Source organism: Pseudophryne corroboree, chromosome 5 (genome assembly GCF_028390025.1).
Source record: "Pseudophryne corroboree isolate aPseCor3 chromosome 5, aPseCor3.hap2, whole genome shotgun sequence".
NCBI lineage: Eukaryota > Metazoa > Chordata > Amphibia > Anura > Myobatrachidae > Pseudophryne > Pseudophryne corroboree.
The window spans coordinates 585,799,759-585,826,289 of record NC_086448.1 but is presented as its reverse complement, the minus strand read 5'-3'; the positions used below and the strand labels follow the sequence as shown (position 1 = coordinate 585,826,289).

At 41.5% G+C, this 26,531-nt stretch overlaps 1 protein-coding gene across 1 annotated transcript in view; it reads right to left on the bottom strand.

The window, feature by feature from the left end:
* NETO1 (neuropilin and tolloid like 1) overlaps positions 1-26,531 on the bottom strand; it is a 285,056-nt gene that overhangs the window by 6,099 nt on the left and 252,426 nt on the right. Inside the window, exons 9-10 of the mRNA XM_063924971.1 lie at positions 10,431-10,989; positions 9,462-9,536 (exon numbers count right to left, since the gene is read on the bottom strand). Of these exons, the coding sequence (XP_063781041.1) occupies positions 9,476-9,536; positions 10,431-10,989 (620 nt within the window). The 3' untranslated portion in view covers positions 9,462-9,475. The remainder of the gene's footprint in view (positions 1-9,461; positions 9,537-10,430; positions 10,990-26,531) is intronic.

Below are 26,531 nucleotides of genomic sequence, written 5' to 3'. Positions count from 1 at the left end.
GGACGTTAGAGAAAATAAGATTTTACTTACCAGTAAATCTATTTCTCGTAGTCCGTAGTGGATGCTGGGCGCCCGTCCCAAGTGCGGACTTCTTCTGCAATACTTGTATATAGTTATTGCTTAAATAAGGGTTATGTTATGGTTGCATCAGGTTTGTCTGATGCTCTGTTGTTGTTCATACTGTTAACTGGGTAAGTTTATCACGAGTTATACGGTGTGATTGGTGTGGCTGGTATGAGTCTTACCGTGGATTCCAAAATCCTTTCCTTGTACTGTCAGCTCTTCCGGGCACAGTTTCCTTAACTGAGGTCTGAAGGAGGGGCATAGAGGGAGGAGCCAGTGCACACCAGTAGTCCTAATTCTTTCTTAAAGTGCCCTGTCTCCTGCGGAGCCCGTCTATTCCCCATGGTCCTTACAGAGTCCCCAGCATCCACTACGGACTACGAGAAATAGATTTACCGGTAAGTAAAATCTTATTTTCTTTTTGATGTTTACACAGGTGAGCTAATAATACTATGAAATAAATAAAATAATTAAAATTAATGTGAAAAGCTCAATCTATGGAGTTTTCTCATTGGGCTTGTAAGGGAAAGCGCTAAGATTTGGACACCGGAATGAATGTGTCAGACACAAAGAAATGCAGGATCAGTTGGAATACATCTAACAACTTTTGCAGCTTGTCATAAAATAAGCTTTCATTTCTTTTTAATGAAGCTTCTATACGTAGCACATACATTAAACTAATTAACTCATGAAGGAGGTCAGCATATTGGAAAAAGTGATTAGCATTGTTTCACATCACTGGGGTCATGGATATGATTCAGAATAGAGTCCTATCTATGTGGAGTTTACACATTCTTTTTTTTTTTTTAACATAGTTTTTATTCGTTGGATCACAGAAAGCAGCAGAAACCAACATATATCATATACAACATAGTACAGTACTAAAACAGTCTAAGAGTTGGTACATAAAGAGAAGACTAAAAAGAACAAAAATTATCCGTTTTTGACCCATAAATTGGGCAGTATAAGACAAAAAGAATGGCAGTTAGCTAAGAGGCCAACTGATGTAGATTAAAGAGTAAAAAAGAAGGAAGTAGAGAAGAGAGAAAAGAGGAGAGTGAGAGATATAGAAGAACAGGATAGGGTAGAATAGAATAAGATCACGGGGGGGGGGGGGGTTCCATTAGGTGTAGCACATGGTATTACTGATTGAAAGGCGAGGGAGCATGTTTGGTGGTCAACCATGGACTCCAAATTTTATCAAATTATTTAAAGGAGCAGTTTACGATACTAGTCATGTAGTCCATATGGTAGACATACCAGATGCGGGCGATTATAGATTGCATGGAGGGCGGAGTGGGATTTTTCCAGTTTGCAGCCAATTGACATGTCAGTGCAGAGAATATATGATGCAACAGTTTATTTTGAGATTTCGATAACATTGGCAGGTTTAAGGGGAGGAGAATATATTTAGGGTCGTAAGGAACAGAAGTCTGCAATAAGCTAGAAATAAGATTAATCACATCTTTTCACACAGTCACTATTTTAGGGCATGACCACCATATATGAAGAAAGAAGCCCTCTGCGCCACATCCTCTCCAACATCTATCCGATGTATCCGGGTACATTCTGCTTAAACGAGTTGGTACATAATACCATCTATATAATAGTTTATAAACATTTTCTTTAATTCTAACGCATATGGAGCTAGAAGCTGCGTTATCCCAGACTTCAGACCATTCCTCATCATCTAAAGTTGAACCCAGATCCAGTTCCCATGCTCTCTCATGAGGAACACGTTGAGAGGATGGTTCCCCATTGAGAGTGGTATATAAGAGAGAAATTAGGCCATTGGTAGAGTGACTCCGGAGACACACTGCCTCGAACGTAGTAAGGGGTCTGCTAGAGAGAATGTGGCTCATTGAGGAATGAAAGAGCCTAAGTTGCAAGAATTGATAAAAATGTCTGGAGGGGTTATCCATATCTTCCTGAATCTTGGAAAATTGAGGAAAACTAGAATCTTTGGTGATATCATTCAGGTATATTATACCTCTATCCTGCCAAGGGGCAAATAATGGCTTGTGTGTACCGGGGGAAATGCAGGGTTATGCAGTATTGGTATGATGGGGGAGGGGTCGGGGCCAAGCCAAATTTCCTATTGGCAAAGTCCCAAACCGTTAGTAAGCAGGAAACCATGGGGTGGGAGGACACATTTCGAGGGCGGCAGGATTTCAGGAGCCAAAGAAGAGAAGAGAGAGTAGAGAGACCTAATTTAGCAGCTTCTATAGATACCCAGACCCTTCGAGACTCGGGGTTGCACCATTGTACACATTGTGAGAGTTGCGTAGCTAAATAATATCTTTTAAAATCCGGGATGCCAAGACCACCACTACATGTGGGGTGCTGTAACAATTTTAGTCGAACTCGGGGATGCTTATTTGCCCAAATAAATTGCGATGTGTGAAACTGTAAGAATTTAAAGTCAGATGGAGGGATAAAAATCGGTACGGTTTGAAATAGATATAGTATTCGAGGGAGCACATTCATCTTCACTGAGTTCACCCTACCTATCCATGAGATAGAGAGGTTGGACCAAGAAGACAGATCTGTTTTAATTCGGTCTAAAAGTCTAGGGAAATTAGCTTGGTAAAGTTGATGATGGCTATGCATTAAAAATATGCCTAGGTATTTAATTTTTTGTTTGTTCCATTGAAATGGAAAGGAATTTTCCAAATTGAGCCTAATCGGACCAGGGATGTAAAAATTCAGCACTTCAATTTTACTCGCATTGATTTTATAACCGGAATGTTTGGAGTAGAGATCAATTTCAGAAAGAAGTGGTTGTAACGACTGAGTCGGGGATCCAAGGGATAAGAGAACATTGTCAGCATACAAAGCAATTTTATGTTCAGAAGGACCCACCCGCACCCCAGCTATATCCGTATTAGCACGGATCCTAGCTGCCAGCGGTTCCATTACTAAGGCAAACAGCAAGGGGGAGAATGGGCATCCCTGTCTGGTGCCATTAGTGATTCCGAAAGCAGAGGAGGTGAGGCGATTGACCGAGACTGTGGCAGTAGGGGATCTATAAAGCGCCAAAACACCTTCCAAAAATTTGCCAGAGAAGCCCATCCTTCTGATTACCGAGAAAGCGAAGGACCAAGATATCCTATCAAAAGCCTTCTCGGCATCCAGTGCTAGTAACAATGATGGAAGCTTTTGTTTATGAATAGAATAAATCAAATCTATGGCTCTCCTGGTATTATCGGAGGCCTGACGGCCAGAGATAAAGCCCACTTGGTCTGGGTGTATCAACTGTGTGATTAGGGGAGCCAAGCGGTTGGCCAAAATTTTTGCAAAAATCTTAAGGTCAACATTCAGTAATGAGATCGGGCGATAATTGGAACATTGCGTGGGATCTTTCTCTGGTTTCGGAATCACAACGATGGCAGCTTGCATCGTTGCCGGCGCAAACAATGCTCCCTCTAGAACAGTGTTAAAAAGCAAAGTGAGATAAGGGGCTAATTCCGTAGTGAATCTTTTGTAATATTGGGCAGTGAAGCCATCTGGGCCAGGCGCAGCTGACGACCGCATAGATTTGATAGCAGCAACCGTCTCTTCCAATGAGATATTCTCATTGAGAAGAGAAATCTGCCGCTCCGTCAGGCACGGTAAGGGGGTGTCTAATAAATATGAACATACTCCCTCTGGACCAGCAGAGGAGAGAGGAGGGACAGGGAGATTATACAAGGAGCTATAAAAGCTCCGAAATTCCTCTACCATCAGTTTAGGGTCATAAGTGAGCGCATTTAATGTATTGGAGTGCAGTTTTTCTATCATTCCAGTAGCTCGTTTACTTCTCCGTTTATTGGCTAAGAGACTGTCTATTTTATCTGCTTTATCATAGAATGTTTGACCGAGCTTCTGTAGTATAGCTGCTGCTCGTCGTGACAAAAGAGAATTCAACTGCCCCTTGAGGTTGTCTATCTGGGACAGTAGAGGATCACTTGGGGCATTCTAGTGTTGAGCTAAGAGCGCAGAAATTTGAGATTCCAATGAGGAAATTTCCTGTGCTGCTTTCTTACGTAAGGCTGAGGCCTTAGAAATAAAATGACCACGAATAGTGGCTTTGTGTGCTTCCCAAACAAGACTAGGAGACTTCCGGGGAGATATTCTCCTCAAAAAAATATTTTAGGGTTGATTTGGTGTCTGAAAGAGTGGAGGGATGCGCAAGAAGGGTGTTGTCTAGGTGCCATTTGCGTGCCGTATTGGGGGTTCTGTAGAGTTCCAACCGAATATATACCGCCGCATGGTCTGTCCACGAACAGGGAGTGATGCCTGCATCAGAAATCAATGTCATGAGTGATTGAGAAACATGGATCATATCTATACGAGAGTAGTGCTGGTGAGGTGCGGAGAAATGGGTGTAGTCCCTAGCAGTGGAATGTTTAAGATGCCAGGTGTTTTGTAGATTAAGTCTTGCGAGGGAGGATGTTAAAGTGAGAGAGGTTTCAGTTGGGGATGCGTCTTTCTTACTCTTCGGGGGGTTGGATTTATCCAAGAGAGGATCTAGCACAGTATTAAAGTCCCCACCTAGAATAATATGGCCCTGCGCTACTCTATTAATATGTAAAAAAAAGTGTGAGGAAAAAACATGATTGATCTTGATTAGGGGCATATACTGACACCAGTGTGAGGATTTCTGTGCGAAGCGTGCCAATTACTATGATATATCGGCCTTCAGAGTCAGCAATGGTAGTAGTATGTACAAATGGGATGTTACGGTGAATCAATATAGCAACCCCCCGTTTTTTACAGTCAGCAGAAGCAAAAAAAAGTTGGGGTAAACTGTTTACCTTGAAGCCTAGAGTGTGTACCAGTGAAGTGGGTCTCCTGAAGGAAAACCACATCTGCTTTTTCTCTCCGACAGGCAGATAACGTCAGTGTACGTTTCTTGGGAGAGTTAAGCCCGTTAACATTCACAGAAAACAATTTAAGTGCCATGTGATACCAAGGAATTGTAAAGAATCAATAGAAACCCATCCCGGGGAAGTAAAGAAAAGAAGGAAAAAAAGGAACAGCAAGAAATCAGGAGCAGAGATGCAGATAAAGAGAAAGTAATAGAGGACCCATACGGGAAAAAACCCTGAAACGGAGGGTCCCATTCAAGGACCGCTGCACAGTTATTAAACATTATACTCTAAACAACAAATAAAGGGAGCACGGGGGTAGCAGGAACAAAAAACAAAAAAAAAGACCCAATGCAGGAGAAGCAGGTCCTCCCGGACCGCGGTAGTGGAATCGGCAATGGCCAAAAATTCAGCAAGGTAACCCAAAACATATAGTAAAAAGAAAAACGTACTGTGTCGTGAGGAGGGGGGGAGACGGAGGGGTGGGGGGGAGTAAAGGAAAGTAGGGGGGAAGGCAAAAGAAGGGGAGGGGAAAGGGAAGAAAAAAAAGGGGGGGGCAAAGGGGAATAAGGCGAAAAGGGCAAGCTCAACGTAATAACATAAAACTAAGCATAACATAACAAACATTAAAGTTTGGTGAGCAATATCAGAACTAATAATCATTCTCAAGGGGAAAATAAAAAAAAAACCCAACAACAGGGAGATCAGAGTCTCCACCCGTCAGCATAGAACATGGTACAGGGGGATACATCCCTAAAACAGTGAGAACTATCTGATTAGCTCTAAAAGTGTCCGCTAAGATCAAGGGGAGTCATTAGTGCCATTGCGATGACGAGTTACCCTTGTCCATTCAGGGGGTGGAATCATGGGGCGTTTTGGCCCAGAGGAGGAGGCAGTCTCACCATCATCTAACGGGATAGGGAGGAGACCAAGTTTTGAAAACAAATCCTGACCCTGAGTCAAAGTTTTAACGGAGTGAGTGGAGTTGTTCACCGTAACCTGTAACATAAAAGGAAATCCCCATCTATAGCGAATTTGATGCTGTAGTAGTATCCTAGTAACGGGTTGGAGATCTCGTCGTTTTTGAATGGTAGACGGGGCCAGATCCCGAAAAACCTGCAGTTGCATATCTCGGAAATCAATAACTGGGTAGTCTCGAACCGACATGAGGATCCATTCCTTTGAGCGAAAATAATGTAGACGAACTATAATATCCCTGGGCGGTTGAGACGGAGCAGGCTTCGCCCGAAGCGCTCTATGAGCTCTATCACAAAGACAGTCGCCATCCGAGAGATCAGGCAATACGTGTTGAAAAAAATCTTTCAAAAAGTATGGTAGAGCGGAGCTAAGAATTGACTCCGCCACGTTGCGTATGCGCAAATTATTGCAACGGGAGCGATTCTCTTGATCTTCTTGACGTTCTTTGAGATCCTCCATCTCATCGTGAAGTCTAAAGAGTTCCGAGTCAAGACGTTGCTGAAAGCGGCAGAGGTCATCCGTCTTAGATTCAAGAGCGTCTGTACAATTACCAAGGGCCGTAAGATCAGACTTGAAGTCAGCAATAGCCATGGAGAGTTCTTGTTTAAAGGCAGATTGAACCCCCTCGAGTAAACTGGTCATAACTGCTTGGATCTGCGGATATATACCCATCTCCGAAGAACAGGGGGAGGAAGGAGAGTCAGTAAGCAAAGCAGGCGGAGGGCCCTTAGATTTCGACCCAAAAAAAATTGTGGGGGCCTGTGTGTTTTTCTTATTTTTTTGCGCCATTACGGAAGATTGATAGGGCAGACGGGAAATCACAAATGTAAAAGGAGACACGGATGTTGCTTGTAAGAAGTATGTTAAGTAGAAAATGGGAAAAGCATAAAGAAACCCACCGCGGTCCAGGTAGGACAATTTGTGCTACTAAGCGAGCATTCCGGGTAGATGAAGGGCAGTCAGTGCCCTAGGTAGTAGGCGGCTGCACTGTCACCCCTGAACTTGTTTCTCCACTGGCCAGGAGGAGCAAAAACTAGGCAGTGTCAGAGGTGGGAATAGGGATCAATGACCGCACCGCAATCTCCTCAGGGCAGTCAACAAATAGTGAGCATCGCCAAAGATGGGTGGTTGCAGTGTGGTCCAGGGGTCATTTCCTTGCAGGCCAGAGGGAGCAAGGACCTTGTGGCACCAGGGGGGAGAAACAATAGCCCCACTATTGAAACTGCAATATAGCTGTCAGCAATTAGCACAGGGAGCCAGCAGCTGCAGTGTATGCCAGAGCTGTGCTCCTTTCAGGGCGGCTGGCACTGTAATGTGACCAGGAACCTGCTGCCCCTTAGAGCAGCCGCCAGGCAGGGTGAAGCACCAGGAGCCAGCGGCAGCTTTGCGGCTCTGGTGACTGTCTCCCCGCCCACCGAGGAGAGCAGGGACTATGCAGTGCTGGAGAGCAGCTATATCAGCGCTGAGATGATCCCGGCACCAGCTGCGATCTCTTCCCCCCAGCAAACCTGCAGGCCCCGGCCGGGTTGTGATCCCGTAAGACGTCGCGGGATCTCGTAGCTCCGTCCTCCCGTTCAGAAATGGCCTCAGCACTCACGGGCACCCGGGGCCTCAGAGCAGGGACCACAGGGCCGGCATCCATAGTATTTCCCTGCAGTCGGGCACGGGCTCAGCAGCGGGGATCATGGTACCCGAGGCTCTTATCACCGATGTCCGCGGCAGCAGCACCCCTGGTGGCAGGTAATCGAGGTCCTGGCTTGATGCCGGCGAACAGGCCGCAACCCGCAGGAGCTGGGAAACCAGAGGGGTCCAGTGTATATGAGCACAGTCGTGGGGGCCACAAAGCAGGGGCAATAAACTGTATAAATGGGAGATTCAGAAGCCCAATCTGAAAAGCACTCTGTGAATGTTTCCTATCCGTTCAGCCACCAGCCCCCCCCCCCCCCCCCCCGGAGTTTACACATTCTACTTGGGTTTGCCTTGGGTTTGCATGCATTTTTTCTGGGAGCTCCGGTTAATCTTAGCATGTCTGTGTTTCTGAGTCATATGGAATATAAAAAGAAGGATCCTTGGGCAGAGTCTGATGCTAATGACTAAAGGTTAATTTAAGTAATGTTCTCTATAACAAGTAGACACTATATAAATTGTATTAAATAAATGGGAGCTTCTACAAAAAACACCATTGGTGAAATCACCATGTTAAAATTCAGGAAAATCCTAAAAAGAATAGGACAAAGAATATTATTTTGTCTGCAGTAATTTATAGTGATAGTTGATTGATAAATTAAAAAGACTGGAAAATTAAAAATTAGCTGATCCTCTCTCAGTTGAATAAATGACAAATAATATTAGATTTACATAAAATGAAATTAGTCAAAATTTACCACTAAATAAAATTGTTTAGAATATTGCAAAATACATTTAAAATCAATTGCAAAGCAATTCAAGTAAGTATACTCATCATTGATTCTCTATTATTGCCAACTAATAAGAAATGACGCTGAAAACAATAATAATATTTATAATGGCTATATTTTTTTAATTTAAAGGGACACTAACAACTATCAACTGTTTTTCACTTGTGTAAACAAATATGTGTTTATTTGTTTTATTCTGCCATTTTATTCTCACAACTTATTACAAATAAGTCCATTTTGCTAAGATAAAAAAGTAACAGGTAAAACTTTACCAATGGAATAAAAAAATATAATTGTAAGATGACTTTTATTTTCACATTAATCATAATTATCTTAATTTCTCAATTTAGAATATATTTATGAGTTAAAACCATCTTAAATCATGATAATAATATGAAATAAGCAGATATGTCATGATTTGGAGTTACTACTATATATGCTTTAAAAGTTTAATGGGGTTAACTTAATCACAGTTTGAAATTTTATCTTTTGAAACTCAAGAAGTACCATTTCTTTAAACTCTAACCAGATATTTTTAAATAATTTTTTCTAATTGTTTTTGTTATACTATACATGAGCATACATACAGTACAATACCATAGCTACACAATCATGTGTTAGAGCATACAAAAACAGATTATAATAGAACTGTGCCACTGTGATTAGATGTCCGGATATAAATCAATAGTGGGTTCCAGGTGAAATATTTACTAGGATATCCGGGTATCAGTCAGTCACTGTTGTAAGTTCCACAGTTGTGATAGTCACAGGTATAATAGCCTGACAACTATAGAAATATGGGGTTGATGTATAAAGCAATGAAAAGAATGGAGAAGTGGTCCAGTGGAGCAGTTGCACATAGCAACAAATCAGCTTCTAACTATCATTATACAGAATACACATGATAAATGCTACAGCAATTCTGATTAGTTGCTAGGGGTAACTTCTCAACTGGTCCACTTCTCCACTTTATCACTGATTGATAAATAAACTCCTAAGTCAACATACAAAATAATAAACTGGGTACTTAGCTAAAGCACTAATACTTCTAGGACAATAGGCATATAGCACAACTTTTTAGCTTAAGGTGTTAGTGTCCCTTTAATGTGTTATCCATATTTAAATGAAAACATGTCACATATTGTTTGCTTACCTTAAGTCTGCTCCTCATACTCTAGTTGTGTTGTATTCAGTTTCATGTTTGTTTAGAGACCCAATGAGGCAGAACCTGGAATGTTATGGCTATTTCATTCAATGTGTTTGTATAAAACAGATTACATTCAGATATGATTTCAATTAACAAGTCACATTACAATAAACACACTGGCATGCAAAACACACTAAAAGAAGAGAGAGTTTTTAAGAGATATAAGTGATTTTAATGTGCAAAGAAAGTATGTAGTGCATGTAACCAAAAACATAAGCACAATTATGCATGCATTACAAACACAGATAAACATACAAATAGTGCTATAACATCCAATGGTTCATGGAAAGGTTATTTCCCTAAAAATGTCTATATAACTCTAATTTACAATCAGTCATTGTGCATTACATTATAAAAAAAGATGTCTGCATTAAAAATGCAGTTAGATTTTTTTTTTACTGATTCATAAAACAGAACCACGTGTCATGTCTAGCAATATTTAATAAATGGTACCTTTTATCTGAGCTAAATTAGAAGAAGTGTCATATGCTAGCTAGTATGATATTACATGCATTTAGGGATTTGGCAAGCTTTGAAATTTTAAAATGTGCAATCCATATATTCAAAAATAACCATTCTCCAAAAATAAAATAAAAGTAAAATGATCTATAAAAGATTGCTCTATTACTATTTTAATTTAGGAACCAGTGAATATAAAATAATTTTATTGTTCACAATTATTTTTTTTTCAATGAGAAAGGAAAACTTTTTCTTATTTTATTATGATAAATGGCTGTATGCTCATTCTACTGTAAGTAGATTTTTCATGTGTTGTTTTTCTGCTCATGGAATAACAAATAAAGGATAGTAAGTTAATGAAAAGGAAATGATCAAACAAAAATATGAAAGTAAATTTTTGAAGATAACAGCAAGTCCTTAGGTAATAGTCTTCATCAAAAATTTATAGATACTGACCGCTGGACAGCTTTTTCATGCCTGGACAGCCTGTGACTTGTGGTAGGGACTTCCTCAATTTCATCAATATCACATGCGTCTGCAGCATCCTGTGAATAACTATGCTTCATTACAAGGATGTTTCTTCTGTTCATAGGCTGTGAATTGGTTTTAACAGGCTGGTTTGGTGTGTCTGTTAATATGGTAGCTTCCCTTGTACTAAGGTTACTCCGGCTTCCCTTAGTACTAGACAGTAGTGATCCACAGTGATGGTCATGAATGCATTTTGAAGATGACCTGTGTAATTTATGGTAATTTTCAAAATCATCTGCAACATCAGCAATGTCAGCTGCAGCTCCAGTACCTCTAAGAGTGCATAATTCATAATGAGGTGGTTCAAAGACCTCCTGGAACACTGTTTGGTCAAAGTCTGCTTTCCTTTGGACAAACTTTTTACGAGGTTGCTTGATCTGTACGATTACTGATATAATTATGAGGATTATAACAATGCAAGAGGAAACACCAATAACTGTCCCACCAGTATTTGTAAGCTGGTCCAAAAGGTTTGATTTTCTTTTTTCTGCAGGTTAAGAAAATGTAGTGAGTAATATTAGTTGATGTGATTTAATAAAAAATCATTTTCATTCTTAATGGTGAACACTGTATTTAATATTTCATATATTTCAATTCAAAGATATTTTTTGACTACACACATACACACACACACACACATATATATATATATATATATATATACACAGATGGGTCCATATTTATCTTGACTTCTGTGCTGCGCCTAGGCACACCATGGTTTATTAACAAAAGCCCTTCATCTATTGTTCTCAGCTGCAATACAATCAGTAGCGGATCTTGCCATGGGCAAGCAGGACTTTTGCCCGGGGCGCCGCCTTCCGGAGGGCACTGGCGCCATCCTGAGGGCACCGCACCATGGCAAGATCCGCTACTGTGCCCCCCCCCTGCTGTTTCCCCAGCTGGTCCTCCGCTGTGAAGGGAACTAGACGCTACGCATCTAGTTTCCCTTCGTGGAGAGGACCTTTGCCTGTGTGGTGCGCGATGACGTCATCGCGCACTGCACAGCATTGTGGGACTGACACAGATGCTAGGGGTCATAATTGACCTCTAGTGTCTGTCTTTGCTGTGCTATGGGAGAGTAGTCATGACGTCTCTCCCATAGATCCAAGGAGAGGAGCGGCGCTGGTGGAGTTCTGCAGCGGTCGGGAATCAGGAGGGGGGATTGTAAGTGTTATTTTTTTTTTTTATTTCAGCAGCGCTACAGGGGGCACAAATGGGGGCGTAACTGACCACGCCACCGTATGAAGCCACGCCCCTATTTTTTGCCCGGGACGCCACAAGGGCTTGAACCGGCCCTGAATACAATACAGAGAACAATACATCAGGGGATTAAGTCATTACAGCAGGGGATTAAGTCTGATTGACCTGGCTCAGACCCATAAACATGGATGGGTTCACGTTTATCTTGACCTATTAAAGGTCAAGATAAACGTGGACCCATCTGTATATATATATATATATATATATATAAATACCACAAGAGAGGAGGCACTCCCGGACTCAGTCTTTAGTGAAGCAAATCCGTGCTTTACTTCAACATTGCTGAGAAGACCTGTAAGTAAATGTTTATAAGCATTGTTTTTGCACTGTTTGTTTTATGTGTGTCCTGATGACGGGGGGAAGCACCCCGAAATGCTGAAGTAAAGCATGGATTTGTCTCACTAAAGACTGAGTCCGGGAGTGCCTCCTCTGTTGTGGGATTTATGATAGAGGGTTTGCTGGCCCTTAGGAGTGCACCCTGGCAAGTTATTCATTGGTGATATAGGAGTGCCGGTTTGTGGATTGTGTATATGTATATATATATATATATATATATATAAAACAATAGTATCTTTATCTCACGCCAACCTGGGAGCAGCACAATGGGAGAGATCTTTGTTGGGAGACCTCAAAAGCATACAAGGAAAAACACAAAATTCCCAAGTGCGCTAAAGTGAAACGTAATTATACAATTCCTCTAATGTTCGTAGGAATGTAGACTGGAGGATGTTTAACTCTGGGGACCTGTAACAGACACCCCTCACCAAATAGTCACCCAAACAAGAGGCCAATTAGTAAAAACTTGTTTTAATAACATACATTTGAACATATAAATTTTTTTACAGTTCAAAATTAAAATTGTGTCAATAAGTACAGCCAAAAAAATACACAACCAACACGTTTGTTAGATGGACTTTAGCTACTCCCTCACCTTTTACAAGGTGCAAGCTCGAAAGGGAGTATCTTCACAAATTAGGTTGCGATTTTCTGACTGACAAAGCCAACACATTTCGTCTTATCGACTTCATCAGGGGTGGCTTGTTTGGGGAAAAAGGAAATGATGTTCTATTTAAAAAAAGCTACTAATGTAAATTGAGGAAAATTGTATATATGTGGTATGCAATAAATACCTACCAAATATGAAAAAAAGAACTAATTTGCTCTTGATGAGTTTATATACAGAGGGTCATGACCTAAAAAAATAAATATAAAAGCCCATTCTTAAGTGTATTTTTTGATAGAGCTACTAAGATGTTTTCTATTAATAGTATAGATGGTAGCTAAACATACCTCAGATGTGAAGTTGATCAGAATCTCCTATATCGAGACAAAAATCACTTTCAAATATATATAGGTGTACATAGCAGGAATTAATTCCTGCTATGTACACCTATATATATTTGAAAGTGATTTTCAATGACTGACACACCTTCCATTAAAAATCAGCATTGGCTTTTTAGAGTTTCATTTTCCCATGGATCAACATTTGAACTAGAAATAGTCTTCACTATAAGAGTTGGATACCACACCTTAGGTATGCATAGAATAGATTTGATTATTTCATATATACAGGTATATCAGCTTTTTTATATATATTTATATTATTTTTGCTTTCTTCATATAATAGGCAGTTTACAAAAACGCCGATATATGGCTGTCAACACTCCTAAGAGACTATAATTAATAGTTTCCCTAGGTGACTCTATAAGGAATTATGTCGTATTAGTTTTAAGGTATGTTATTTCCCAAATTAATAGAAATTAAGAGGGGGTAAAACTGCTTAAAATTGGTCCACATTGGATTTCCTTTTCTTTCCCATTAGGTAGTTGGTAAAAAACACCAATTTTAACAGAATATACTTCTTAGAGGGATCAGCATTTAAGTACCATATAGGAGATTCTGATCAATTCTACACTTGAGGTATGTCTAGCTACTATTAAGAGGGGGTAAAAGCATTCAAAACTGGTTCACATTGGATTTCCCTTTCCTTTTAATTAAGTAGTTTGAAAAAAACACCAATTTTAACAGAATACACTTTCAAGTGGAATTATCATTCAAGCTCCAATTAGGAGCCCCAATAAAAGAGTTCCATCCACTAAGTCTCGATATAGGAGATTCTGATCAACTTCACATCTGAGGTATGCTTATCTACCATCTATACTATTAATAGAAAACATCTTAGTAGCTCTATCAAAAAATGCACTTAAGAATGGGCTTTTATATTTATTTATTTTTTTAGGTCATGACCCTCTGTATATAAACTCATCAAGAGCAAATTAGTTCTTTTTTTCATATTTGGTAGGTATTTATTGCATACCACATATATACAATTTTCCTCAATTTAAATTAGTAGCTTTTTTTAAATAGAACATAATTTCCTTTTTCCCCAAACAAGCCACCCCTGATGAAGTCGATAAGACGAAACGCGTTTGGTTTGTCAGTCAGAAAATTGCAACCTAATTTGTGAAGATACTCCCTTTTGAGCTCGCACCTTGTAAAAGGTGAGGGAGTATCTAAAGTCCATCTAACAAACGTGTTGGTTGTGTATTTTTTTGGTTGTACTTATTGACACAATTGTAATTTTGAACTGTAAAAAAATGTATATGTTCAAATGTATGTTATTAAAACAACTTTTTACTAATTGGCCTGTTGGCCTCTTGTTTGGATGACTATTTGGTGAGGGGTGTCTGTTACAGGTCCCCAGAGTTAAACATCCTCCAGTCTACATTCCTACGAACATTAGAGGAATTGTATAATTACGTTTCACTTTAGCGCACTTGGGAATTTTGTGTTTTTCCATATATATATATATCTATATATATATAGATATATATTTATATATATATTTATATATATATATATATATATCTGAAAAAGCAACAGGAAGAACAAACAAGCACCTATGGTCTAGTAGTTTCTGAAGTGTTTGTCACGCGCAAAAATAAAATTGCGTACCGGGTTACAGCTTGACTCAAGGTATATCAATATCCTGTTCTTTGGTTCAAGTATCTCGGGATCGTACTTTTCCAGGGGAACCTGATTTTATACAACTCTCTCCATGAATTTATGTCTGCCAATGTCTCTCTACATCACTAGGAATGGCTTAGAAACACAATTCTGTTCCATTCTGTTGAATTGATTAGTTGGTCTATCCTTATGGATAATCTGGATTATTCACCTGGGATCACCTTCTTGGACTGGATCTCACTGCTGGAACCCTAGGCACAAAAGCCATAGGGTTGGGGTTCCTCGCTTTTCTGCCTGGGGGGCAGCATCCATGATATAGGGAAGGGGCAGGGGACAATTATACAGGGAGGGGGCAGCATCTGTGATACAGGGCAGGGGCAGTGTACATTAAACAGAGAGGGGGCTGGGGCTATGATGCAGGAAGGGGGCTGTGGTCCATGTGTGACATGTATGTGTATGTATGAGTATGACATGTATGTGTGTGTATGTATGATTATGACGTGTGTGTATGACATGTATGCAGCCTGGCAGTTCTGGCTTGTAGAATGCTAGGGCAGACCTGGCTTATGTGTAAAAGGGGACGAACCAGGAATTTTCCTTGTCTCAGGTGTAATATGAAAGTGGGTCTCCAGCAAAAAACGTGGGATTTTGCTGAAGTGAAAACCCCGGGTCTGAGCAGAGAAATTCCCAGGTCATATGTCTGAAAGTTGTATTAGTCACACATAGATATACAAATATTGCATTTCTAATTTATCAGCACAAAAAATACACAAAACAGATGACCAATGCTAACAGAGTCTCACATGACATGGCATGCCAAGAGCAGATATTTGGTGTGGCAGCAGCAAATATAGTAACATAGTAACATAGTCGGTGAGGTTGAAAAAAAACTAATAGTCCATTGAGTTGAACCTGAATTATATTGCATTCCCTAATCTATTTAGGATAAAGGCTATATCCTCGTATATCTTTTTCCGATAGAAATTTTTCTAACCCATTTTTAAATGCATTGACTGAGTCCACTATTACAACCTTCTCTGGCAGTGTATTTCATATTTGTATTGCCCTTATAGTGAAGAATCCCTTCCTGCGTTGAGTACAAAATTTCCTCTCCTCAAGCCTTAGCGTGTGTCCGCGCATTTTGTGTAGAGGTCTCTTAGTAAATAACTCACATGATAGCTCCGCATCTTGCCCCTTTATATATTTGTAAATATTAATCATATCTCCTTAGTCATCTCATTTCTAGTGTAAACATATCTAACCTAGATAGCCTCTCCTCATAGTCCAGTGTCTCCAACCCCTTAATGAATTTGGTAGCCCGCATCTGAACCTTTTCAAGTTCTAATATGTTTCTTTTATATCTTAGTGTTGTGCCCAGAATTGTACATAATATTTAAGATGTGGCCATACCAATGATTTTTACAGTGGCAGGATTACTCTCTCATTCCTTGTCTCAATTCCCCTTTTAATGCATGCTATCACCTTATTTGCCTTTGTTGCTGCACTTTGACATTGTGTGTTGCTGCTAAATCTAATATCAATGAGAACCCCAAATCCTTGTCTAAAACAATTTACCCTATTTTTTCCCCCATTTAATTGGTAGGTTGCATGTTTATTCTTAGTCTCAAAGTGCATAACTTTACATTAAACCTCATACACCATTTCATTGCACAAACTTCCAATTTAAATAAATTGCTCTGAAGAGACTCCGCATCCACATCTGACTTGATTACCCTACATATTTTAGTATCGTCTGCAAAAGTTGAAACTGTGCTTTCTAGTCCTTATCCTAAATCATTAATAAATATATTAAAGAATAGTGGCCCCAGCACAGAACCCTGCGGTATTCCACTAATTACTTTAGCCCAGGTGGAAAACATCCCATTAATCACCACTCGCTGTTCCCTGTTATCAAGCCAATTTCTCACCCATGTACAAATAGTGTCTCCTATACCGAACTCCCTTAATTTGAAAGTCAGCCTCATGTAGGGTACTAAGGTGTCGAACGCTTTTGCAAACTCTAGATAAACCACATCAACTGCATTACCCTGGTCGAGATTGTCGCTTACTATCTCGTAGAAACTAATCGAATTAGTTTGGCAGGACCTAGTTCTCACAAAACCATGCTGGTTCTTAATATGAGCATGGGAGTTCTCCAAGTAATCCTGTATGCTGTCCCTTAGTATTATTTCCAATAGTATCCCCACTATTGATGTCAGACTAACCGATCTATAGTTACCAGGATGAAGTTTAATACCCCTTTTAAATATTGGGAGTACATCCGCTATACGCCAGTACTCCATGCCTGATCTAAGTGACTCAGTGAAAATCATATACAGTGTCCTTGCTGTTTCAGCATTTAGCTCCACCAGAACCCTAGGAGGTAGGCAATCTGGACCAGGAAATTTATTAGTCTTGATTTTTTTTTTGTTCGTTCATGGACTACTTCCTCAGACAGATGAGTATTAAGCAATAGACTTTTATCAATACTATTGTTATTGTTACTCACTGATCCCACAATCTGGTCCTCTCTACTACAGTAAACACTGATGAGAAAAATGTGTTCAATATTTCAGCTTTTTCTTTGTCGTTATTTATCAGGAATCCCAGTTTGCTTTTAAATGGTCCTATATTCTCCATTTTTAGCCTCTTACCATTTAATATGTATGAGAACACATCAGTATACGTCTGCCCACAGATTCTGGTTCAAAGGAGAAGCAATTAGGGAAGTGGTCCCTGTCTGTGACTGCTTACAGTTTAAGAGTGAGTAGAGTTACTAGAATGGGAGGAAGGTTAGATGGGTAGTCAAAAGTACAGAGAAGAGCACTATGCTGGCCAAGACTTAGATAAAGCAAGGGAGTTAGTTCTAAAATAAAGGGGCATGCTGCTTTTTCTGCATCCAAGGCAAAATCTTGGATGCAGAAAAAAAGGGCCTGATCAGTCCCTCCAGTCTTCCCCCCCCCCCCCCCCAGTGATATCTGCAATTGCTCATTGCAGATGTCACTGGGGGGAGAAGACTGGAGGGAGTTAGGGCAGAAATTATATCACAAATGTAGGTGAGAGTAGAACAATTGAGGGCAGCTGTGTATCTAAAATGAGTGCAGGGTGACGTAACTATAATGGATCAAGGGGAAGCCATACCGCATGCCCTTAACTTATTTAGTGTACTTACTCTATGGAGTCTTGTGTCCATTCTGTACCATTTTCCCAGAAATATTTTCATGTGCAGTACAGAAAACATGGGGGGTCATTCCGAGTTGATCGCTCGCTAGCTATTTTTTGCAGCGCTGTGAACAGATAGTCGCAGTGTATATATAGGGGAGTGTATTTTTGCTTTGCAAGTGTGCAATTGCATGTGCAGCCGGGCACTACAAAAAGTTTTTTGCAGTTTCTGAGTAGTTTAGAACTTACTCAGCCGCTGCGATCACTTCAGCCTGTTCTTGCCCGGAATTCACGTTAGACACCCGCCCTGCAAACGCTTTCACACGCCTGCATTTTTCTAACCACTCCCAGAAAATGGTCAGGTGACACCCACAAACGCCCTCTTCCTGTCAATCTCCTTGCGATTGGCTGTGCGAATGGATTCTTCGTAAAATCCATCACTCAGCAACGATACGCTTTGTACCCGTACGATGCGCATGCACATTGCGGTGCATATGCATGCACAGTTCTGACCTGATCGCAGCACAGTGAAAAACCCTAGCATGCAAGCAGGTCGGGATGACCCCCATGCTGTGGGAGCAAGGCGTAGCTACCATGGGTGCAAAGGGTGCAGTTGCTATGGGGCCTGCAACACCTTTGGGGCCCAAGTTCCTTGTTCACCCAGTTACACTATGTGGCTGCAGAAACAAGGAGGAAGTGGCACCAGCTTGGCTGGTACCTGTCCTTCTTCGGACCCTCCACCCAGTCACTTTGCAGCAGCACACTCCATCCCAATTGCCTATCCTTCTGGGATGGAACTGACTGTGCTGCATGTCACAGTAGATGGATCCAGATGCTGTTGGACTCTCAGTTGGATGGGGAAAAAAGATAGAGTGCACTGGAGCTGTGTGTTGATGGAAATTTGCTTGAGAATGCCGTATGGGGCAGGCGGTGGCAGCTGCAATTGGAATAGTTGCAGGTGGGGGGTGCGGCATAATGGCAGAGAACACTTTAAAATATTTTGCTGTGGGGCCTGCTGTGGTTTAGTTATGCCCCTGCGCAGGAGATATGTCCCCAGAGACTGGCACATGTGCAGTAGAGTCTAGCACAGTGCAGAGATAGGAAGAAGCCCATATGGATGCTGTACATGGGCTCCCTACTCTCTTAATCCACCCCTGAATGAGGACTTTTTCTTTTCTGAAAGTGAAGATTTTTCAGTATGTGTTTCTATTGTATTGATAGTAGTGCAAACAACACACTGCCATATACTGCAACACCACAAGTAAAGACCCTATAATAGTATACCTTATACTAGTAGGAGTAATGACCATTTCATTGCCATAAAAAGTATATTTACAAAGTGTACAATACTATAAGCTTACATTATACTAATTCTTCATAAAAAAGATTTTGACAAGTTTAAATTGCATCCAACTTTTTTTTATGTCAAAAAAGTTACCTTTTTATGTAACATGAATTTGGCAAGATATACTGTATATATAATAAACACTGCAATGAAAGTAATATACAATAAATGTACTGAGAATGTATTTTTCTGGACTAGACAAACTGGGTGGGGGCCAATTACAAATAAAAAAATATTTAAAATAGATTTTTATATCCAAAATGTAACCATTATGTTCTATTCATTTTTGTCTACTGAAAAGAAAAAGTACTTCAAAGTTACCTTCCTTTAAATTTCTATTAACACAACAGTAAGGCATGTATGGACAAGTGTAGAAAAAGTGTATGGCCAGTCATATTTTGTGTCCTCTTTAGCTCTAAATTTCCAAGTTGTGTCATAGATCTTGAAACTTTTCATTGTTATTGTTAGCGCCGGTGTCCCAACACTTCGCATTACAGGGAATAAGATGCACTCAATAAACTACAGCTCCCAGTAGCCCTTAGCACCATAATGCTTTGGCACTAAGGGTTGCTGGGAGCTGTAGTTTATTTAGTGCATGTACTTCCCTGTAATGTGAAGCGTTGGGACACTGGCGCTAACAATAGTGACTGGCTGGCAGAACTGACTGACTCGCTGAATCAATGTAAAAGGTGAGAGTGATGTGCACACCCACTGCACAGCACTATCACCTTTTACACTGATTCAGCGTCCAGACATTACCCTCTGTAATATCACTCACTCTATCCATTACATTAGACATCTCGGGGCTTCCAGGCCAGCAGCCCAGGTGCTGTGCTGCGGAGTCAGAGAGTATGCAGTGCAGGGAAGGCTATGAAAACACATCTATGCCAGTGGCTGCAGCAGCTTTTTTTTCCACTGGCGCTGTGGCTAGGCAGTGGGGATTTTTGATGCCAGAGGGGGCAGGCGGACTGGCAGCAGGACATAGGACGCTGCAGTAAAAGGATTTTTTTCCTCCCCTATCTACAGCTGAAGATGCAGTGGCATACCCTCAAGCTGCACCTATTTGGCAGGTACAGTACCTTTTTTATGGTCTGTACTGATTTTTGGCTCTCCAAACTTCCATTGAAAGTATAGGAAAAGGGGCGTGGCCACGCACTGTACCCGTGGCCATGCCCCCTTTTTGAATTTGTAGTGATTTTTATTAGTAAATTGTTGGAGGGTATGTTGCTGCAGATGCAGTGGGCCTATTTTGGGGTGTGGACCTGGAGCTGATGCTCCATCAGCCCCATTGTTAATCCTGCATTAGGAACACACAGCAGCCAATTGCAGAGCCTCCCATTGGATGTAACCTGTGTGGTAGGGTTAGTAGCGCAGGCAGGGGGTGTTTCTGGTTGCACAGAAACCCCCCTGATGGACTGAATTTGCTATTTAGAGGCGGAGACAGCTTTATCTCCGTCTCAAAAAAAGCCGCGATCGCAGCTACTGCTGCAGGGGGCTCTTGCCAGCAGTCTCCCTGCAGCGTCTGCCATATGTATGCTATTGTGAATCTTTATATATATATATATATATATGTGTGTATATATATATATATATATATATATATATATATGTATATATATGTATGTGTGTGTGTATACATATATATATATATATTTATGTATATGTATTATGTATATATAATATGTATGTGTGTATAAATATATATATATATATATAGATACTCTGCTCAAAAAAATAAAGGGAACACTTAAACAACACAATGTAACTCCAAGTCAATCACACTTCTGTGAAATCAAACTGTCCACTTAGGAAGCAACACTGATTGACAATTTCACGTGCTGTTGTGCAAATGGAACAGACAACAGGTGGGAATTATAGGCAATTAGCAAGACACCCCCAATAAAGGAGTTGTTCTGCAGGTGGTGACCACAGACCACTTCTCAGTTCCTATGCTTTCTGGCTGATGTTCTGGTCACTTTTGAAAGCTGGCGGTGCGTTCACTCTAGTGGTAGCATGAGACGGAGTCTACAACCCACACAAGTGGCTCAGGTAGTGCAGCTCATCCAGGATGGCACATCAATGCGAGCTGTGGCAAGAAGGTTTGCTGTGTCTGTCAGCGTAGTGTCCAGAGCATAGAGGCGCTACCAGGAGACAGGCCAGTACATCAGGAGATGTGGAGGAGGCTGTAGGAGGGAAACAACCCAGCAGCAGGACCGCTACCTCCGCCTTTGTGCAAGGAGGAACAGGAGGAGCACTGCCAGAGCCCTGCAAATTGTCCTCCAGCAAGCAACAAATGTGCATGTGTCTACTCAAACGATCAGAAACAGACTCCATGAGGGTGGTATGAGGGCCCGATGTCCACAGGTGGGGGTTGTGCTTACAGCCCAACACCGTGCAGGACGTTTGGCATTTGCCAGAGAACACCAAGATTGGCAAATTCGCCACTGGCGCCCTGTGCTCTTCACAGATGAAAGCAGGTTCTCACTGAGCACATGTGACAGACGTGACAGAGTCTGGAGACGCCAAGGAGAACGTTCTGCTGCCTGCAACATCCTCCAGCATGACCGGTTTGGCAGTGGGTCAGTAATGGTGTGGGGTGGCATTTCTTTGGGGGGCCGCACAGCCCTCCATGTGCTCGCCAGAGGTAGCCTAACTGCCATTAGGTACCGAGATGAGATCCTCAGACCCCTTGTGAGACCATATGCTGGTGCGGTTGGCCCTGGGTTCATCCTAATGCAAGACAATGCTAGACCTCATGTAGCTGGAGTGTGTCAGCAGTTCCTGCAAGACGAAGGCATTGATGCTATGGACTGGCCCGCCCATTCCCCAGACCTGAATCCAATTGAGCACATCTGGGACATCATGTCTCGCTCCATTGCACCACAGACTGTCCAGGAGTTGGCGGATACTTTAGTCAAGGTCTGGGAGAAGATCCCTCAGGAGACCATCTGCCACCTCATCAGGAGCATGCCCAGGCGTTGTAGGGAGGTCATACAGGCACATGGAGGCCACACACACTACTGAGCCTCATTTTGACTTGTTTTAAGGACATTACATCAAAGTTGGATCAGCCTGTAGTGTGTTTTTCCACTTTAATTTTGAGTGTGACTGCAAATCCAGACCTCCATGGGTTAATAAATTTGATTTCCATTGATAATTTCTTGTGATTTTGTTGTCAACACATTCAACTATGTAAAGAACAAAGTATTTAATAAGAATATTTCATTCATTCAGATCTAGACACTGGTGTATATGAACAGATGCAACTCTCTGTACATGCTGCTTTTGCTGTATTTTCCTGACGATGATCCTGAGGGATCGAAACGTTGAAAGAACTCTTTTTTGAAATCACCTTGATAAGTATGAATTAAAAATTAATGCTTTTACGTGCAATACTCTGGTGAGTGCCCCTTTATACTGTCTCTCTCTATATATATATATATAGTATAGAAACCCCCTACAGTAAATACTGCATTTGCCCCTGAGGGTGTTTCTCACCCAATCAGCTGTGGACTGGGTGTGATAGACCTGCCACTAACCCAATGAGAGCTCCTAGTCAAGCCCAGCGTTAGACACACAGGCACAGAGTCACAGATCTGGACTATTATATAGGAGATCTATATAATTAGTTGACTGTTGATAAAAAATGATGTCACTTTAGTAGATAATTATAGCCATTCTGAACTCTGTGATGTTACTTCTAGAAGCATAATAGACATCTACTGTATAGTCTCAAAACACTTATTATTTCCCTAACTTACTCATCACATACTGTAACACATCATGATAAAAGCATAGACACTTTTGGAAATAAACCAATAACAACATCACAACTAAGGGGGAAAATTCAGAGTTGTTCGCAGCAGCAAATTTGTTAGCAGTTGGGCAAAACCATGGCCCTCATTTCCGAGTTGTTCGCTCGCTAGCCGCTTTTCGCAGCAGTGCACACGCTAAGCCGCCGCCCTCTGGGAGTGTATCTTAGCTTAGCAGAATTGCGAACGAAAGATTCGCAAAATTGCGAATAGACATTTCTTAGCAGTTTCTGAGTAGCTCGAGACTTACTCTGCCACTGCGATCAGTTCAGTCAGTTTCGTTCCTGGTTTGACGTCACAAACACACCCAGCGTTCGTCCAGACACTCCCCCGTTTCTCCAGCCACTCCCGCATTTTCCCCAGAAACGGCAGCGTTTTTTCACACACACCCATAAAACGGCCAGTTTCCGCCCAGAAACACCCACTTCCTGTCAATCACACTCCGATCACCAGAACAAAGAAAAAACCTCGTAATGCCGTGAGTAAAATACCAAACTTCTTAGCAAATTTACTTGACGCAGCCGCAGTGTGAACATTGCGCATGCGCAGTTAGCCGAAAATCGCACCGATGCGAAGGAAAATAACGACCGAACAACTCAGAATGAGGGCCCATGTGCACTGCAGGTGTGGCAGATGTAACATTTGCAGAGAGAGTTAGATTTGGGTGGGTTATTTTGTTTCTGTGCAGGTTAAATACTGGCTGCTTTATTTGTACACTGCAATTTAGATTACAGTTTGAACACACCCCACCCAAATCTAACTCCCTCTGCACATGTTATATCTGCCCCCCTCCCCCCCCCCCCCGTGCAGTGCACATTGTTTGCTGCTGTGATCAACTCTGAATTAGGCCCTTTTTCCGCATATAAATTGTATATCAGTGTAGAAGAAAGTAAAATGCACATCGGGATGCATAGGCCAAATATAGAAAGAAAAAGCACTCTCTATAGGAGAAAAGTTGAGGAAGTCTCAAAACATGCAAAAGTGAAAAGGAAAAGGAAAAAAGGTAATGCTAAGGATAATCTATATAATAAAACTGATTGCTGATAAAACAATATGTTGGAGCACAGGAGTACACATCAGACCTAATGTGCACAGCAAGTGCTCACGACCATTGCTGTATACTTGCTGACTCTCCCAGAATTTTTTGGAGACTCCTGAAATGTAGGGAGAGTCTCATAGGGGATGCGGTCAAGATGCCGCCAGCCGGAATTCCGGCGGTCGAAATACCGACGCCGGAATCCCGACCGCCACAATCCCGACATATTCTCCCTCCGTGGGTGTCCGTGGGTGCCCCTTGCGAGCGAAGCGAGCCCGCAAGGGGCTGCGTTCCGCTCGCCACCCCTGTCGGGATTGTGTGGTCAGGATTCCGGCGTCGGTATTTTGGCCGCCGGGATTCCGGCCGGCGGCATTTAGTACTGATCCCTCTCCTAGATCCTGCAAAAATTGGCATCTATCCAACATGTTAGCCATTCTCAGTTGTAGTGGGTAGAGCAAGAGATGAGATGATATGATCACAGAGAATTGTATCATTGCGGTCCCGTCCCCCACCCCAGCAATGTAATGCCAGAAATCATGGCAAATAGTTTCTATGTTGCCCCCATCTCATCCATCTGCACTATCCTCCAACATTGCCCTCCCAGAGAGGGTGTGGTCAAAGTCAGCAGATATGCATTATTGTCAATCTTAAAGTAAAAATTTCAAAAAAGTCCAAAGGACAGTGAACATTGTAAATCTTTCATACTCATTAACCCCCTCCGGGTCTCCATTATCCACAAAGATGTACACCACTTAACCCTCTCAGAGTCCATCCTACCCAACTGACTCTAAGTTACAATGCTCCTACTCACTGGTGTGTAGCAATCGCACACCAGCCACCAGTGGCAGATTTAACTTTGGGCTGCAGGACTGCAACCCCCCAGTAAAATCTGTCACCTCAACTCAAGTCAGTGAACCAGATGCAGGCCTTGACTGCACTGGTTACACTGTGACTGGCAGTGTCTTCCTATTGGAAGTCCTACCTGTCAGTCACACACAAGACAGGCAGAAAGTTCTGTTCAGGGAGATGAGTCCTCATACATCTTGCCTCAATACACCACACAGTGGGAGCTGACAGGCCCCATGCAACTCCATTAGTGTTGAGCGTGGTTTTTTTGCCATAACTGTGTCTTATTCACAATGCTACATGAACAAGATGCACAAGCAGACTCTGCTGACTAAAATGATATGCGGTTTGCCTATATTCTGTGTGCGACCGTGCCTGTATCTGCATACAAAATGCTACATTATAGTGTTTTCTAGGAAAACACTGTACTGTAGCATGGCATATGCAGCTACAGCTGCGGTCGCACACATTATATAGGCATGCTGTATTTTACTTTAATCAGCAAAAGCTGCTTGTGCATTCTATTTACAACGTTTTGTGAAGAAGACACATGTAAATGGAAAAAGTCACATGAAAAGACACTCTGCGCTATCGAGTCACACTGTTTAACTTGCAGGGAAGGCTAGGTGGTCTGCAAATGTCAGCCCCAATAGACAGGAAAATAACTTTTTAGGTAACAAGTTAAAAAAAAACTGCATTATAAAATGTAAACTACAATAATGGCTTGAACTTTTGTAGATCTTCAAATCTTTGGTGCTTCTATATGTCTGAACATTTAAAAGGCAAACAACATATTTACTTGCCAGTCCCTATCTAAATTTGTAAAGATTAACAACTTTTTGCTACGTGCGATCAACTCGGAATGACCCCCTATATACATTCTCCTTAACTGAAACCAAACCTTAAACCCCTTTAACGCTAAGATTTTCAATCAAATACATTTTCAGGTTTTGTTTTTTCATTCAACATACAGTATGCAGAAATTTGCAGACGTCTAAAATAACCAAACAGTCCAAATAAAGTAGCAGTGATAATGTGCAAGTTATAATAAGCAACTTAAAAAACCTCACTCACTAAATGCATTGAATTTAGCCATATTATTAATGAAGGAAAACAGGGATCTATTTCTGAATCAGTGATAACCCCTTCTTCTGGTTTGTTTGCTGGAGAAAGACGTTATTACTACTTCCTTTGATTTAAGAAGGGGGAATACCACAGATAAATCACTGAACTTAAGATGGCGATACCAAATGTCCGTAAATGGGGGACCTGTGGATTGTTTGAATGCCTTGCCATCAGTGTTAGGCTTCCAGTGGGGTAGAGAAAGCTATTGCTCAGGAGTGGGGTATTCACCCAACTCCAAAATGTGTCCGCACGGTAATTTACATGGTACCAGGCCCGACTGTGAGTTGGGAACAAAGCAAAAAAGAGCAAGTAATTGTGTATCTTGGCACTGCATTTCGGGTAGATTAAAATGTGCACAGAGATTTAGAATTGGAAGGGTGTATCCTATTATAGTCTTATTTGCAGTTTAAAAAAAAAACGCTGTCCAGAATCTCTGGGCTACATGCAAAAGCAGCCAGTATTTACCCTGAATGCAA